We start from the raw sequence: 16798 nt of genomic DNA, 5'->3' as shown, positions 1-16798 counted from the left end.
AGGCAGAGGTGGCAAGTGGAAAGAAGTGAGGGAGGTAGTGGGGGGTGGGGAAAGGGGAATAGAAGGAGAGAATGAGGGAGGGAGGGGGCAGAGGAGGGGAAGAGAGAGATAGAGAGACTCCCATAGATCAAAGGTACATTCTTAATCAAATATACCCTAATGAGAGACAAAGATGATTATATCAATAGTAAAGCAAACAAAGTAGAAGATTAATAATGTAAATGTTTACAAGTAGAATTGGGAAAGAGAAGGGAGAGAACCACATTAGATTTCTTAGATAGAAAAATTAGCATATTCATTAAATGTCTCCAGTTTCCATTCAAAATGATATCCCCACTGTTGAGTCCATTGTGCTTACCATTTCTTCAACATATGGAAAAAGCATATCTCCAAAGCATTCTGTAGCCTCGATTGGGAGCTGAGCCGGTAAATTGTCAATGGAACACATGAGTATTCCAGAGCCTTCCACACTAAAAGTAGCAAAATGACATATATGAAAAATGATCAACATACCCTATAACACTTTCCACATTAGTATGAATACCATATTATGCTGACCCAGCACAAAATCGCATATGTGATATACAAGAATAAAAATAGTTGACACTCCCTCTACTAATTTTTTATACAGCAATCTTCCATTCATATAAATATTGTATATGTATTTGAAAGTTGAAGTGCTTGTGTTTTTAATAACTTTATATTTAAATATATATATTATATATATGAACTTCAGAAGAATCAGCATGGTTTGGTAGGAAGGATGCTGGACCTGGAATAAGATCTAGACTGACATCCAGCTCCAACACTTACTGACTATATGATGATATACATAAGCTATGTTTTCTGTCTGAATCTCAATTCCCTCTTTTATAAAAATGGAGACAACGGTACTTTTACAATCTAACTCACAAGGTTAAAAAGTATTTTGCAGACCTTAAGGCACTACGTAAATGTGAATTATTACCTCTTAAACCCTCACAGCCTTCAGTATGTCTCTACTGTCATCAAAGGCTCACCCATCAACATCAGGAAGTGCTAGGATGTTATGCATTGCAATGATTTTTCTCCTTGTGTTACAATAAACCTAACTGAAATGTTATAAATATAAACCCCCACCCCCTTTGCCAATTCAAAAAACTTTAAATTACTTAGTTTAACAAACTCACCTGTCATGAATAATATGCTGGTCGGCATCATACATACAAAAGGGACTGTCTATTGTGGTGCACTCCGTCATAAATTCTATAGACCCTCCAGTGTCGGCTGAGATGTCACATATGGCCACAAGTCTGAAAGGGAGGATACTCAGATGCCTAACTACATTACCAACTGAAAGTTGCCATCATTACTAACAACACAACAACCAACAATGAAAGCAAAGGATTAGATGACAACTTCTAATGTTCATTTCCCAGTTCTTGATAACTGAACACTAAGGAGAAAAACAAAACAAACCCCAAAATCAAAAACAACAACAACAACAAAACAAAAAAAAAAACAGGAAAAAAATTACTGTGAGATTCTTTCCAAAGGAAGATTTGTTCTCCTCAACTAAAAACAAAATGAACGAGAGCTGGATTATGTCTTTCCTTAGAATTATCTTTTAACAAAAGAACAGTGCCTAGCTATACTTCTCTAGATCAATCAATCATAAAGGGATTTATTAAGCAATTACTATGTTCCAGGTACTGTACTAGGCACTAAGAATGAGCCAAGTGACACCCCTTTAAGCTATCCAGCTCACTATTACCTACATAATGTTGTTGAAACCCTTCTCTCATCACATCATCTCCTTTCTTCACGTCTTATTGGTAATGAGGCTCCAATGAAGGATGATTTCCACACTTTGGCCAAATAAGGAATGACCTCTAAGAGTGTGGTTGCCACCTACCCATCCAGGTTTTATGTGCCACAATTCCCCTATGCCATCCTTTTCCATCCATCAGACTGGTCTACCTAGTGTTCTTAGAACACATCGTGTTTTTCTTACTTCCACATCTTTGCTCATAATGTCCTCCCTCTCTCCAGGAGGGTGCTTACCTCTGCCCAGCTGAATTCTACCAATTCAGGAAGACCCAACTCATTTTCTCCCTAGTCCATGAAGTCTTCCCTGAGCAGTTCAGTTCCTAAGGCTTTTCCCTTCCTCTCAACTTTTATTGTACACATATTGACTGTACCACTCACTTAGCATTTAATGTTGATCACCACCTTGTATTAGTTATCTTTTTGTATGTCTATGTTTTACCTCCCCAAATAGAATCTAAGTTCCTTGAGGGCAGGGATCCTATCTTGTACTTTTTTAATCCCTTAAAGTACCTAGAATGGTGTTAGAATAGCTATTAGATATTATTATTACAGCACCTAAAATTGCGTTTTGGACACTGTGAGTAATCAATAAATATTGCATAAAATAATTCAGACCTAGAATTCATGGTAGCAATATCTAGATTTGAAGATGGAAGACAGAACTCAATGAAAGTTCTGCTGCTTTTCACTTTCATTGCCATGAGCAAGTCATTTTTAATTCCATAGGCCTCACTTGCAAATTGAGGGGCTGGATGAGCCAAGGCTCTATCTACTACCAAGTAACAAACAATGGGAGCTAGTATGAAAAAATCATTAGCCCTTCAGTATAAAAGATCCTTTACACTTTTTAGGGAAGGAAGGAAGAGGAGGGATTAAAAATTAAATTAAATTGAAAATAAAACAAACATTTTAAAAATAGTTTGTAAATTTTATTTATAAACACAAAACCCAACAATAATTAAAACAAAAAAATAGATACTTACTTGTGGGGCAAAGAAGGGCAACCCTCAACAGTAGACACTGAGGATTTGTTTGGAGCAAGGAGCTTCTGAGCATCTTGCCGGCTCAATAGCCGAGGAGTGTCTTGCTCCCAGTAGATTCCATTAATTAGACAAGTAGTATATGGAGCAATCTATGAAGCAAATTTCAAAACACCCTATGAGATCTAGAAAGTAACCTATATTCATAGAAGCATGCTAGCTGTAAACTATCAACAGCATACCCAGGAACTAGCTTCTAAAAATTATTTTGGTTGACATCTTGTGTTTTCGTAGCAACTCCATCTGAAAATATATCCCTTTCCCCTCCCATATTTAAGGGTCATTCCTTGCAACAAAAAAATTTAAAAAGAAAAGAATGATTTAACAAAAGCAATTAATATCAATCATCTGACAATATATGCAATATTCCACACTGATAATCCCCCACCTCTTCAAAGAAGGGAGAGAAATACATGTTCTCAACTCAGCTCCAGGGTCAAACTAGATCATTATAATTCTTAACATTATTTCTTAATGCCTCTTTAGATTTCATAGATCATTGGTCATTCTTTCTTAGCAAAAAAATAATTAACTGTGCAGGTTCTACCATATCCCAAGTGGTAATTAGGAGCTCTTCATGAAATAAAGCTTTGGGATTCTTTTTTATTTTAATTCTGTAACAGCAGTATTGTTTAGTAGGTAAAGAACAAGCCTTTAAATCAAGAGCCTGGTATTGCATTTCTGCCTCCAATGCCACTGACCATGTAGCCTTAATCAGGCTTCCTCAACTTCTCTGGGCTCCATTTTCCTTACCTGCAAGATGGGGATAACATATACCCCATTCCTCACAGGGATGCTGTGAAGATTAAATCAGATAACAATGTAAGCACTGTGAGTTCCACAGAGAAAGGTGCATACGTAGTATTAATAATCAAAAAGTCCCAATCAACTCAGTCATTAAAGAGAGTAAAAGTCAGACCCAAGAATTTTTCAGTTTCACATTTCTTCATTTAGAAGTTGCATTTGGTTTCACATACTGCATGACCACAAGCACAGCTCAACATTGGTATCTAGAAAATGAGTTTCTGTCTACAAAGACCCCTCAACTGAATAATCGTTGTTCTTCCTTCTGTAAACACATGACTTCTAAAACTTGCTTAAACAGTAAGAAAGGGCTACTGGTCACAAGTGAAGAAACAAGCCTTCTTACGTGAGGATGCTGCCAGTTTCTTGCTATTATGCATTTTGAATTGGGGACTTTTGTAAAATTCCCTTTCCTGCGAATGAGTTTGCACTGGCCCACACATATTATTTTTAACTCAGTGCACCCACATCGTCGGTGGCATGAATTATCAAGATGGTTCAGTGGGATTAGGAATACAGTCTGTAACTATGGAACAGATCTGTCTGCAGAAGGATCAAACCCCTGACTATGGCTATATAATGAATATCATGCTTAAGTCAACCTGCCCAAGCAGACCATAGAAAGCTACAGCCACAGTAAGATAGTGCAATCCTGAGGTTAAAAAGACAGAATCCAATAGAGTCATTCTGACAGAGTCTTGCAGATAGAAGCCCCAGAAACGATACCAAGGAAAATCTCGGCATTCCTAAAGCTAAGTAGCTACTTTTAAAGGACTCAAGAGTTATCACATTTTAATTAATTGATAATGGGGACCCAAAATGAATTGACATACTCCTAACTGTTGCTGTCTAAAACTGCGTACCTTACAGCAAAAGCAAACCATCTCCAGAGCCAAGAAAGAACACATTAGAACACTCACATCAATGTTAAAGCGAGACGTGTAGAGGTGAGGATGTCTGTCATATTCTACAGGGTCATACACCCCATCGCTTTTCCTGACAAGGTGATGATGTCGACTTAACACTGTCCCATACACTTTCCTGAGATCTAGCAGAGAACAAGGGAAAAGGTAAAGGAAATAACAATAGCAGGCCTATGACCTATAATAATAAAATGCCATGATATACATGATTTAAAAATATATATTATATATTTTGATATATTAAAAAATTTATATAATTTATGTAATACACACACACACACACACACACACACACACACACACACACACAAAGTATATTTGCATGGTGTAGTATAGTGGTGCCAAACGTGAAGTACAGAAAATCTGTCTAGGGATTATGGGGAAAATTTGGTAAATAATCATATTATTCTATTACCTACAGTAACAGTGTTGTTTTTTTTAAATTATGAATAGGCAGGAGAACAACTTTTGTTTTTATGGAAACTTAATCTTTTATTTTATTTCTTAAATGCATCATAAACTCTAGAATATCTTTCTTTTCATATTGAATATGGAGTACAAGGAGATTTATAGGAGCCAAGTGACAAGGGACTTTAAAAAGACTGGGAACCACCAATGTAATGAATAGAAAGCTTTGTGGTCAGGAATACCTGGGATTAAGTTCCATCTCTGACACAAACTGTCTGGGTACCCTGTGTAAGTCACAGGCTCTCCATCTCCTAGGCAACTCTCTCTAAAGCTCAAAGTCACAAATCAGATGTTAACATGCTGAAATGAAGAAAAAGAAGGAGGAGGAGGAGGATAAGGAGAAAGAAGAAGAAGGGAAGAAGAAGAGAAGGGAAGAAAAGAAGGGAAGAGAAGAAGGGAAAAGAAGGAAAGGAAAGAAGAAGAAGAAGAAGAAGAAGAAGAAGAAGAAGAAGAAGAAGAAGAAAGAAATAATCCTCTATTACCTCCATTTTTGGAAACTTCTCTTAACTCATGTGGCTCCACAAACTCACAAGGGAGTTGATTGAAGACCTCCTGGGCACCCTGGTAGTGACAACATGAGCATCAATTAGATAAACCAAGCAGGATCAAAATTAGCAATGAAAATCCAAGGTTATATAAGAATATATACAAGGGTAAGTACAAGTTTATGGTCCATGAATATAGCATCCTTTCCTTTCCATCTCTGGAACCTAAATTACAACATGGCAGCTAGGTGGTGTAATGGATAAAATCACTGGTTCTAGAGTCACAAAGACCTGAGTTCAAATCCTGCTTCAGATACCATCTAGCTAGGAAACCTCAGAAAACTCACTTAACCTCTCAGGTGGAAATAACAAGGCTTACATGATTGCTTCATAGAGAAATGGTAATGTCATAACAAAAAAAAAAACCCGTCTATTGTAATTTTATTTGAGGAAAGTATTACTTGTAATTATTAAAATTATAGATTAGGCTTTTCCTAGGATATCTCAAATTCCATTCACACATGTTTTCTTTTAAAACACTCATGAAGGAGAAAATTTATTAACTCTATTTCCCAGAGGAGAAATATGTACTTAAATAACCCAAGAATCACTCTTGATCCTAATAAGATGGACAGTCTTCTTGACCGTATTCCTATCTTTGGAAATGAGTGCCTCAATGCAATTTTTTTTCTTTTTTTTAAATTTTAAATTATTTCATTTGTTTTAAGTTTTCTACCATCACTTACATATATCTTAGATATTTTCCCCTCCCTTCCCCCCCTTTCCTCCCTCCCCACTCCTTTCCCAAGATGGCATGCAATCTTATATAGGTTCTACACATACATTCCTAATACATTTTCACCTGAGTCATGTTGCATAGAAGAATTAAAATGAATGGGAGAAATCATAAAACAAAACAAAGCATAACATAAGAGAAAATGATCTCCTTAATTCTATGATCCCATTCCATAATTATTTCTCTGGATGTGGAAGGCATTTTGCCTCAAGAGTCCATTGGGAGTTTTTTAGGTCCTTGCATTGCTGTGAAGGGCTAAGTCTACCAGAAAAATTCTTCACGCGTTGTGGTTATTCCTGTGTACAAAGTTCTCCTGGTTCTGCTCCTTTCACTCAACATCACTTCATATAAGTTCTTCCAGGCATCTCCGAAGCCTTCCTATTTATTATTTCTTATAGCACAATAGTATTCCATTACATTCATATGCCACAACTTGCTCAGCCATTCCCCAATTGATGGGCATCCCCTCAATTTCCAGTTCTTGGCCACCACAAAAAGAGCTGCTATAAATATTTTTGTACACGTGGGACCCTTTCCCATTTTTATGATCTCTTTGGGATAGAGTCCCAGAAGCAATATTGCTGGGTCAAAAGGTATGCATATTTTTGTAGCCCTTTGGGCATAGTTCCAAATTACTTTTCAGAATGGCTGGATCAGCTCACAGCTCCACCAACAATGAATTAGTGTTCCAGCTCCCCTATATCTCCAACATTTATCATCTTCCTGTTTTATCATGTTAGCCAATCTGATAGGTGTGGTGGGGTACCTCAGAGCCATTTAGATTTGCATCTCTCTAATCAATAGTGATTTAGAGCACTTTTTCATATGACTACAGATAGCTTTAATTTCTTCCTCTGAAAATTGCCTGTTCATATCCTTTGACCATTTATCAATTGGAGAATGACTTGCATTCTTGTGCATTTGACTCAGTTCTCTACATATTTTAGAAATGAGACCTTTATCACAGACACTAGTTGCAAAAATTCTTTCCCAGTTTTCTGCTTCCCTCCTAATCTTGTTTGCACTGGGTTTGTTTGTGAAAAAAACTTTTCAATTTAATGTAATCAAAATTATCCATTTTGCCCTTCATAATGTTCTCTGTCTCTTGTTTGGTCAAAAATTTTTCCATTCTCCATAAATCTGACAAATACACTATTCCTTGCTCCCCTAATTTGTTTATAGTATCAGTCTTTATATGTAGATCATGTATCCATTTGGACTTTATTCTTGTTACTGTGTCAGGCATTGGTCTATGCCCAGTTTCCACCACACTGTTATCCAGTTTTCCCAATAATTTTTGTCAAATAGTTGAGTTCTTACCCCAGAAGCTGGGGTCCTTGGGTTTATCAAACAGTAGATTGCTGTATTCATTCCACTGATCTACCCCTCTATTTCTTAGCCACTACCAAGTGATTTTGATGATTGCTGCTTTATACTTCAATGTAATTTCTAACAGTGTTGCTGGTATGCTAGTATAAACTAGAATGCTGGTTATACTCTACTAATGATGTATAAAAATAATGTAATGTAGACCCCTAAAATCTTGGAATCTTGTAACAAAATTGAGAAAATGTGAAAGCTAGGGATAATGTTGAATGAATCATCAATTTTCGAAATTGTAAAATATCTCTAAGAGAAAACTAGGACCATGGGAAAATGAGAAAGTGGTTTTCCTGAAGTATCAGAATCTGTCTAAACTAATAATGATAATGATAACAATAAAAATGTATGTAGCACTTCACTTACTGTGTGCCAGGTTCTGTGCTTTACAGTTACTATGTTATTTGATCTTTACAACAACTCTGGGAGGTAAGTGCTATTATCATCCCCATTTTACAGGTGAGGAAACTGAGGCAGGTAAGTGATTTGCCCAGGATCACCTAGCTAGTAATTGTCTGAGCCTGAGTATGAACTCAAGTTTTCCTGACTCCAGGTCTGGAGCTCTACCCACTGCATCACCTAGCTACTTAAAGTGGGAAACTAGCTAAGACATATTCCAACCATATCCCAATGCAAAGAGTCTTAGAATTTACCTTAGACACATTACCAGTGCCAGTGAACACAAATGTTAAAGGTCCTATGGACTTAGGCATCAATCCCAGAGAGATTTCATAGCCAGCATCGCGTACAGCTTGCACCGCCTGGCTGCTATTCCTGTAGTTATGGGCCATGCCAATATGCTGAAAACAAATACATATGATTCACATAAGTCTATACACTGAAACATTTTATTCTTGCAAAGTGTGAAAAGGGATTCTAAAGACAAAAAAAACTCACCATAAAAGGTGTGTGATGCCCCAGGGCAAGAAACCTTAAACCCATTCCATGTAAAATGTTGATCATTCCTATTTAAGAATCAGGTCAATAAAAAGATGGGAAGATTAATTTTTTTGAAACAATGTAGTTTTTCCCCCTAGCCTCTAGCATAGTGTCTTATACAAAATAAGTGTTTAATAAATGTCTGTTGAGCTGAATTGCACTTTCACTAAAACTTCACAATGAAAAAAAATACTGGATCTGCTATAAACTCAGTATTCATTCATTCATGCATTCATTTGATAAAACAAAATAATTTTGATGGTTATGGTCATGATAGGAATTGCCCTACATGCTTAGAAAAGTGAACAGTTTCTTAAGTGTGAGGTCATTCATTAAATGTAAGTAATTCATAACAGGCAGAACCTCTATAAAAAGGGAAGGCTGTATAGTCAAGGAAAAAATGAATTTAGTATGGTAATGTACGTACATGTGTATATGTGGCATATGCATATATGTATAGGTGGTATATATAAGTATATGTAGTATATATTCTGTATATATACAAAATCCAATCAACATGGCCTTCATGAGAGCATTACTAATTTGGAAGAAGCAAGATTCTCTTATTATTGAACTTTGAGTAATAGTGATAGCATAAGACTACCAGTGAACACATTGCTGTTTCCCAACCAATGTGCCAAGCCCAAAGGGTGAAAAGACCTAACTCCTATATTCTTAAATAAAGGGGTTTCTCCCTTCTTTGGACAATTCTTGTGGTTGTCCCTTCCCAGAAACTATGTAGCCCTTCTTTTTCCCCTTTCTCCCCCTCCTCAGCATGTTGTTCCCATTCATATTCAAAACAAGAACTCTTCTTTGAGCTTACATTAGAAATGAGCAAGCTGAAGTACCTCATCTGAGCTCACCCACAGCTCTGAAATGATCACTGCTGTTCTTTCTTCCATTTTTGTATGGAAACATAGACTTTTATATAAAATCTTTCCCCACCATTTTCAACATTGCAAGTAGCATCATACCCCCAGGCAAATTTTGAGAGTTTTGGGACATGAATATTACACATGGACACAAGACAGACAGACAGACACACACACACACACAAACACACACACACACACACCCCTCTCATTCTTGAACTGTTGCAATAACCTGCTGATTGGTCTCCATGCCTCAAGTCTCTCTCTACTCTAGTCCATCCTCCATTCAGCTATCAAAATGATTTGACCTATCACACTCCTCACCCCCCAACCTCCATCCCCCCATTCAATGAGCTTGAATGGTCCCTTGAACCTCAAGGATAAAAGATAAAATCCTCTGGTTTTTAATAACCTTGCTTTCCCTTACCTTTCCAGTCTTCTTATACCTGATTCTCCTCTACCTTCTCTAAGATCCAACAACACTAGCCTCTTTGCTGTTCCTTCCACAAGACACTTCAACTCCAGGCTTTGTATTTTCACTGACTGTCCCCATGCTTGAACTTTTCTCCTTCCTCATCTCTGCCTTCTGGCTTACCTGGATTTCTTTAAGTCTTGGCTAAAATCCCACCTTCTGCAAAAAGCCTTTCCTGGTTACCCTTAATGATAATACCTTCTATCCAGGGTTGTTTCCAATTTCTACTGAATACATGATAGATACTATTTACAGAAATAAATATAGATTTACATCTAATCTATAAAGGTCTCAGTCTTTACATAGATTTATATTTAATCTATAGATAGCTACAGACATCTATCTTTATGTAGATTTATATTTCATTTTATTTACAATTAATTATATAGATGTATTTATTATATTTTATTTGTACACAACTGTTTGCAGGTCATCTCCCTCATTAGACTGTAAGCTCCTTATCTTTCTTTGTATGCCAGGGCTTAGTATTGTGCCTAGCACACAAGTGCTTAATTAATGCTTGTTGAATTGTTGACAAACACCCACATTCACACTGATCAATACAGGAGGTTTAAAAATATGCCTGCAAACCCTAGTATACGTACCTGCCACACCTGCCCATTGTCCAAAGGCTACCACACGTGTTCCTTTATGATCAACCATTTTCTCATAATCAATAAGTCGTATTTCCTAAATAAAAAAAATATCCAGTCAGGTCCTTTGGTTCATATTTAATGGACAAGACATACAAATGGGCATCTCAACAGTTTACTATTTTTTTCCTCACAAAATAATCCTGGACCAATTGACATAAACTTCTTAGTCAAAATGGTATCAAAAAAATGTTTTTAGAAGGTGCCAAGTCACAATACAACCACAGTAAGAGACCACGAGAGAGTCTAAACATGATAAAGGGCACCCACATGGTACACAATGAGATAAGCTAAAAGTGACACCTTAGTAATACATATCCAGTAACCAAGTCAATCAGAAAGGGAATGTTGTTCCTAAGTTCATTAACCAAAGATGAACTAGCTAACATTGCTTATCTTCAAATAAGGAAAGTCTAGTAAAAATGCCCTAAACAAAACCTCACCAGAAAACATGATTAGGCATTAGTCTCAAAATGTCATGTGGCAGATAATTTCAGTAGCGACAACATGTAACCTGATGGATTGTTTCTCTCCCTAAGCTCTCATTTTCATCCTTTACTCCTTCACCTTTTTAATAAAACATTACTATCTCTAGCTGAAGATCTTTCTAAATGAGTTAAAAGATCTGATGCACAAAAGACTCTTTGGAACAATTACTTTGATGGAATACAGCAACTCAACTTCAATATTAATAACATGTTGCTAATCAGAGGGCAGGCCTGATTAGCTTTAACGTCTACAATAATAAGCATACATTGTTTAAAAATGGGGGAATTTTGAGTACTTTAAAAGATTTTGTTCCCATAGAAAATAATAATAATAAAATAATGATAATAATTAACATTTATGTTATGTTAGTTACTCTGGGCCAGGCACCATACTAAGTGCTTTGCAAAATCTCATTTGATCCTCACAAAAGTCCAAGGAGGTAGGTGCTACTACCGGCATACCTCATTTTAATATGCTTCATTTTATTGTGCTTTGCAGATACTGCTTTTTTTTTTTTTTTAAACAAATTGAAGGTTTGTAGCAACCCTGCATCTAGCAAGTCTATTGGCACCATTTTTCCAAGAGCATGTGCTCACATTGTGTCTTTGTGTCACAGTTTGGTAATTCTCAAGAATATCTCAAACTTTTCATTATCATTATATTCTGTGATAAGGGATCTTTGATGTAACTGTTATAACTGTTTTGGGGTGCCATGAAACGTGTCCAAAGACAGTGAACTTAATAAGGATTTGTATGTTCTGACTGTCTCCTTTTCTTCCAGCTTCCCTATTCCCTGAGACACAAGAATGTTGAAATTAGGTCAGTTAATAAGTCTACAACGGCCTCTAAGCGTTCAAGAAAAAGTAAGAGTCAATTGATGTGGCAAACTTCATTGTGGTCTTATTTTAAGAAATTTCCACAGCCCCCACTTCAGCACCTACTACCCTGACCAGTCAGCAGTCATCAACTCTGGAGCAAAACTCTCCACCGGCAGAAAGAGTACAACTTACTAAGTTATGATGGCTAAGATTTTTAGCAATAAAGTATTTTTAAATTAAGGTATGTACATTTTTTATGACACAATACTGCATACTCAGCAGAATGTAATCATAACTTTTACATGCTCTGTGAAACCAAAAAATTCCCATGACTTGCTTTATTGAGATATTTGCTTTATTATAATGGTCTGGAACCAAACCTGCACTATCTCTGAGGTTAGCCTGTATTATCCCCATTTTACAGATAAAGAAACTGAGATTTAATGCCTTACCCAGGGTCACACAGCTAGAAAGTGTCTGAGACATGATTTGAATTCAGGCCTTCCTGACTCCAGGCCCATCACGCTATCCACTGCACCTCCTAACTGCCCCTGATAACCTTGTTTATATCATTATTATTAGACTGTGAATTGTCTTTTATCTCTCTTTTTATCCCAAGTGCTATAGATAAGGTAGTGCCTAGAACACTCTAGGCACTTGACAAATGTTTGTTGACTGTCAACCAACTTAATTTGACAAAGCAACCTCCAAAGATTCTAGAAAGGTAAATTTCAGGGAAGGTCTGTCCAAACTATTCTCTTCCAATAAAATATAGGTACCTTACTACATTCCTTGAAGGGATGGACAATTTTGCTTTTGTATCCTAGTACCTAGAATAGTGCCTTGTGCATTTTGCTTTTGCTATCCCAGTCCTGTGGGTTTCTTCAAGACTCCATTTGGAGTTTTCTTGGCAAAAATACTGGAGTGGCTTGCTATTTCCTTCCCTAGTTCATTTAACGGATGAAGAAACTGAGGCAAATAGGGTTAAATGACTTGGGCTTATATATATTGGGGGCTAAATAAATATTTGTTCATTTCAATGTGGTTTGAATTAGCCAGGTGGCACAGTAGATAGCGTACCAGACCTGGAGTTAGAAAGACTCATAGTTAGAAAGACTCATCTCTGTGAGTTTAAAACCAGCCCCAGACATCTACTAGCTTTGTGACCCTGGAAAATCATTTATCCCTGTTTGCTTCAGTTGAGCTGGAGAAGAAAAGGGCAAACCACTCCAATATCTTTGCCGAGAAAACCTGAAATGAAGTCATGAAGAGTCAGAAACAACTGGAAAATGACTGAATCCTTGAATTCCCAATGAATGAAATTCAAATTAATATAGTTTTGTTATTAAGTTCTCCCTGTTTTCCTTGTGTATATATCACATATATTTCCTTTATTGATTTTACTAGTTTCTATGGTTGCCTGACTCCAACTTATTTTCAGATTCTAGTAAAGTCACACTTTCATGACTTTTAAAATTTTCTACCACCTTGGTAAGCAGAGAATTTAAGGCAGAAATGTACTTTTCTCCATGAATTATGACAGAATTTAAGGAAGAAATGTACTTTTCTCCATGAATTATGACATATTACATAATGTGGTATATAGGAAATGTCATTTTATCTCTCTGGATCTGTTTCTTAATCTAGAAAAAAAGAAATGTTGGGTTCTAAGAAGTGCTGGAGCTCTAGAATTCTAAGATTTTGATTACTAGCCTTTGATTAGTAGACTATGGAAGTTGGCTATAAAGGTAATTATCCTTCTTTGTTGAATCACTACAAAGAAAGCAAGAAACCTTCTTGTGCTTTGTAACAGTATGATTCATTCGCACACCATGAAAAAGGAACTTTGAATATATTCTTGGACATTAGCAGTGGATTTATCTTTTTTCTCTGTAAGATGCAAATTTCCTCAAATCGATATTCATGTTATGTTGAGATTTACTTTATCTTAAATTCAAAGTGAATGCTCCAAAATTACAAAGAACAAGCATGACCCTAAAGAAGAGATATAAGAAGATATCTCATCCAACTTTTTTATAGTGGCTGGAGATCCTCAGGTGTGGAACATTGCATATATTGTCAAACTTTTCCACTGTTTTGACAGGTTTTTATTGATATTTGTCTCTTCTTCCTCTTTTTCTTTTTTTCCTTACAAGTAGTATTTGTTATATAGGATAAATTTCTGGGAGGGGAAGGGAGAGATATTGGGGAAAATTTAAACTATGTAAACAAAATATCCTTTAAATTTCTTTGTTTTTGTTCAGTCATTTTCAGTTGCGTCCGACGCTTCATGATCCACTTGGGATTTTCTTGGCAAAGATACTAGAGTGACTTGCCATTTCCTCTCTGGCTCATTTTACAGGTGAAGAAACTGAGGCAAACAGGTTACGTGACTTGCTCAGGGTCATATAAGTAGGAAGTGTCTGAGGTCAAAGTGGAACTCAGGAAGTCTTCCTGACTCCAGGTCCAGTGCTCTATCTCCTGTGCCCACTAGCTGCCCTAAAATTCATTTAGGCAATCTAAAAAAATGAAAATGCAATGTATTTAGGTAATATAAAAAGATATCAATAACATTTATTTTTTTAAAAAAAGATTTACCTGTTTGAGTTGCTAATTACCTGTCTTAGGATCTCATCCAACAAGGTCATATTTGCTTCTTGAGCTTTTATTGTGTGAGAGAAGAATGCATAAGTCTTTTTGGGCATTAATTTTTCTTCTGGAGGCCTCTTAACTCCCACAATGAGGCAAGCCTCAGAAATATCTTCCTGAAGAATGCCACCAGCTTTGACATATTCCTGTGAAGACAATTTTGGAGAAAATGTATTACATTTCTTTTCTGCATGCAATTTTTTTTTCCTTAATCAGGATGAAAATCAAAAGTGTTATCACCAAAGCAAGTGGAAATGTTAAGTTAAGGTTTCTAGGTTGACATAGATTAAAACAATCAGGAGAATGACTATTTCTTAGGTTACTATGTAAAGCAAGAGATAATGTTATGTCTATAGGTGCTCCAGCTGAGAGGCAGCCTGATGTGGTGAAAGACAAATTGATGAAATTTTTAAAGTACCTAATTTAGAGTCAGATTCTTCTGGGGTCAAATCCTTACTCTAACACTTAATAGATGTATGACCTTGGACAAATCACTTCATCTCTTGTTTCTTAGCTGTCAAATGTACTGCTCATTCTACCAATTTCCCAAAGTGGTAAGGAGGAAAGAGCTTTATGTAAACTCCAGATGTGCAAATGGGATCATTCACTGTGGCTGTTATGAAGAATTAGTCAATTGATTAACTGTGAAATTTAATAAGAATTTTCTGTGATTTCAACTGTTAGTCCAGAAAAGCACGGACACTGAGCTCTCTCTTATTTGAAATAGTATTATTGTCACAGTTGTGTCAGTGAAAAGACACAAAATGCATATTTGTAGTTTTATTTAATACAAAGAAATAACTCTGTATTGGTCAAGGTCTCATGGCTTAAAGCTAGAGGTCACTAGGTGGTAGAGTGCTGGACCTAGAGGCAGGAAATTCTAACTTAGTTCTAACTGGACCTCAGGTACTTGGTAGTTGTGTGACCTTGGGTAAGTCATTTAAATGCTCTCTTCCTCAATCTCTTCATCTGTAAAGTGGGGATAATAATAGCACTTAATACGCAGAGTTGTTCTGAGGATCAAATGAAATACCATTTGCAAACTTTAAACAGCTCTAAATGTTAGTCATTATTATGAAAGTTTCCTTCTAAGGCAAAGAAGTTCATTGTCTTCAACATGCATTTTGTGATTATGGAATCATAAGTTTTAGAATGGGAAAGGACCTCAATGACTATCTAGCCCCTTTTAAAAATGAAAGATCTGAGACCCAGGGAGGTTCTGAGTGATTTGCTCATGGATTTTTATTATGGATAATTAGGAACTTATTTACTTCTTAAAATTATTTCCTATGGACCTATTAGGTGCAGAAGTTGTGCTAAAGCAATCTGTGGGGTGTAACTCATAAAGTCATTGGCTGTTAATTGGCTGGTTCCTCGTTCTCGAAGAAGACCAAAATGACATCACTACCCTAGAGTCAAGCACAGTGTGTCTGATTGTGGTTGATAAGACCAATATGAGCTCAGAATGTTCTACTACAGGTCAGGTATAAATAGTCCACGTGAACATTTGGGGTGGATTCTCTAAATTTACACATCTCATGTTTCTTTTGATCTATTTCAATTCTACTTTGCTCACAAAGCATAGCACATTCTCTGATGTGGGCACACCATGCTCAGTGGTTCTGTGTTGATGTCTCCCATGACACACGGTCAATTCCAGAGTTCTTAAAAGATAAAGTGATAGTATCCTTGTGTCACTTCTTCTGACTACCCTGTGTGAGCTCTCTATAAAGTGATAAAGACTTAAAAAGAATTTAGACATCATCGAATCTAACTTTTTCCAACTGAGGCCCAGGGAGGGAAAGGAATTTGCCAAGATCACACAGCTAATTAATAGTAAAACCACGTAGTCCAGCACTCTTATTACTATACTTGGCCCTCTCTCCAAAGATGAATCTGACATGGTCTTCGTTTTAAGGAATTTACAATATTCTGGATTGAATATGGCAGGTCATGTGAAGAAATGCTAGCATATGGTCACCATATTCATCATACCATAAGGATGATACTTTATTTTTAAAGAGAAACATTTCCCATTTTTTATTCTGAGCAAAAATCTTAATTCTGGTCATCAACAGATTTGAGCATTTGTACTTCCTTTTAGACAAAATTTTCTTCCTCTATGTGTCTAGAGAGTCTATAGCTTTCACTGATGAGGAGGCAGCTAGGTTTGTGTTTTTTAACTTTCAACAAATGTGTCC

At 36.4% G+C, this 16798-nt stretch overlaps 1 protein-coding gene across 3 annotated transcripts in view; it reads right to left on the bottom strand.

Annotated features, from left to right (window-relative positions):
• AASS (aminoadipate-semialdehyde synthase) overlaps positions 1 to 16798 on the bottom strand; it is a 72610-nt gene that overhangs the window by 40430 nt on the left and 15382 nt on the right. The window contains exons 3-11 of one of the 3 annotated variants that reach the window (XM_072652895.1): positions 14567 to 14743; positions 10594 to 10678; positions 8603 to 8670; positions 8359 to 8505; positions 5527 to 5605; positions 4574 to 4701; positions 2793 to 2941; positions 1170 to 1292; positions 359 to 470 (exon numbers count right to left, since the gene is read on the bottom strand). In XM_072652895.1, coding sequence (XP_072508996.1) covers positions 359 to 470; positions 1170 to 1292; positions 2793 to 2941; positions 4574 to 4701; positions 5527 to 5605; positions 8359 to 8505; positions 8603 to 8670; positions 10594 to 10678; positions 14567 to 14743 — 1068 coding nt within the window. Of the gene's footprint in view, positions 1 to 358; positions 471 to 1169; positions 1293 to 2792; positions 2942 to 4573; positions 4702 to 5526; positions 5606 to 8358; positions 8506 to 8602; positions 8671 to 10593; positions 10681 to 14546; positions 14744 to 16798 lie in introns of those variants that run through there. The other 2 variants (XM_072652896.1, XM_072652897.1) reach the window with 2 other exon arrangements.

Source organism: Notamacropus eugenii, chromosome 3 (assembly GCF_028372415.1).
Source record: "Notamacropus eugenii isolate mMacEug1 chromosome 3, mMacEug1.pri_v2, whole genome shotgun sequence".
NCBI lineage: Eukaryota > Metazoa > Chordata > Mammalia > Diprotodontia > Macropodidae > Notamacropus > Notamacropus eugenii.
The sequence above is the reverse complement of the archived record's forward strand: the minus strand, read 5'-3'. Positions and strand labels throughout refer to the sequence as shown.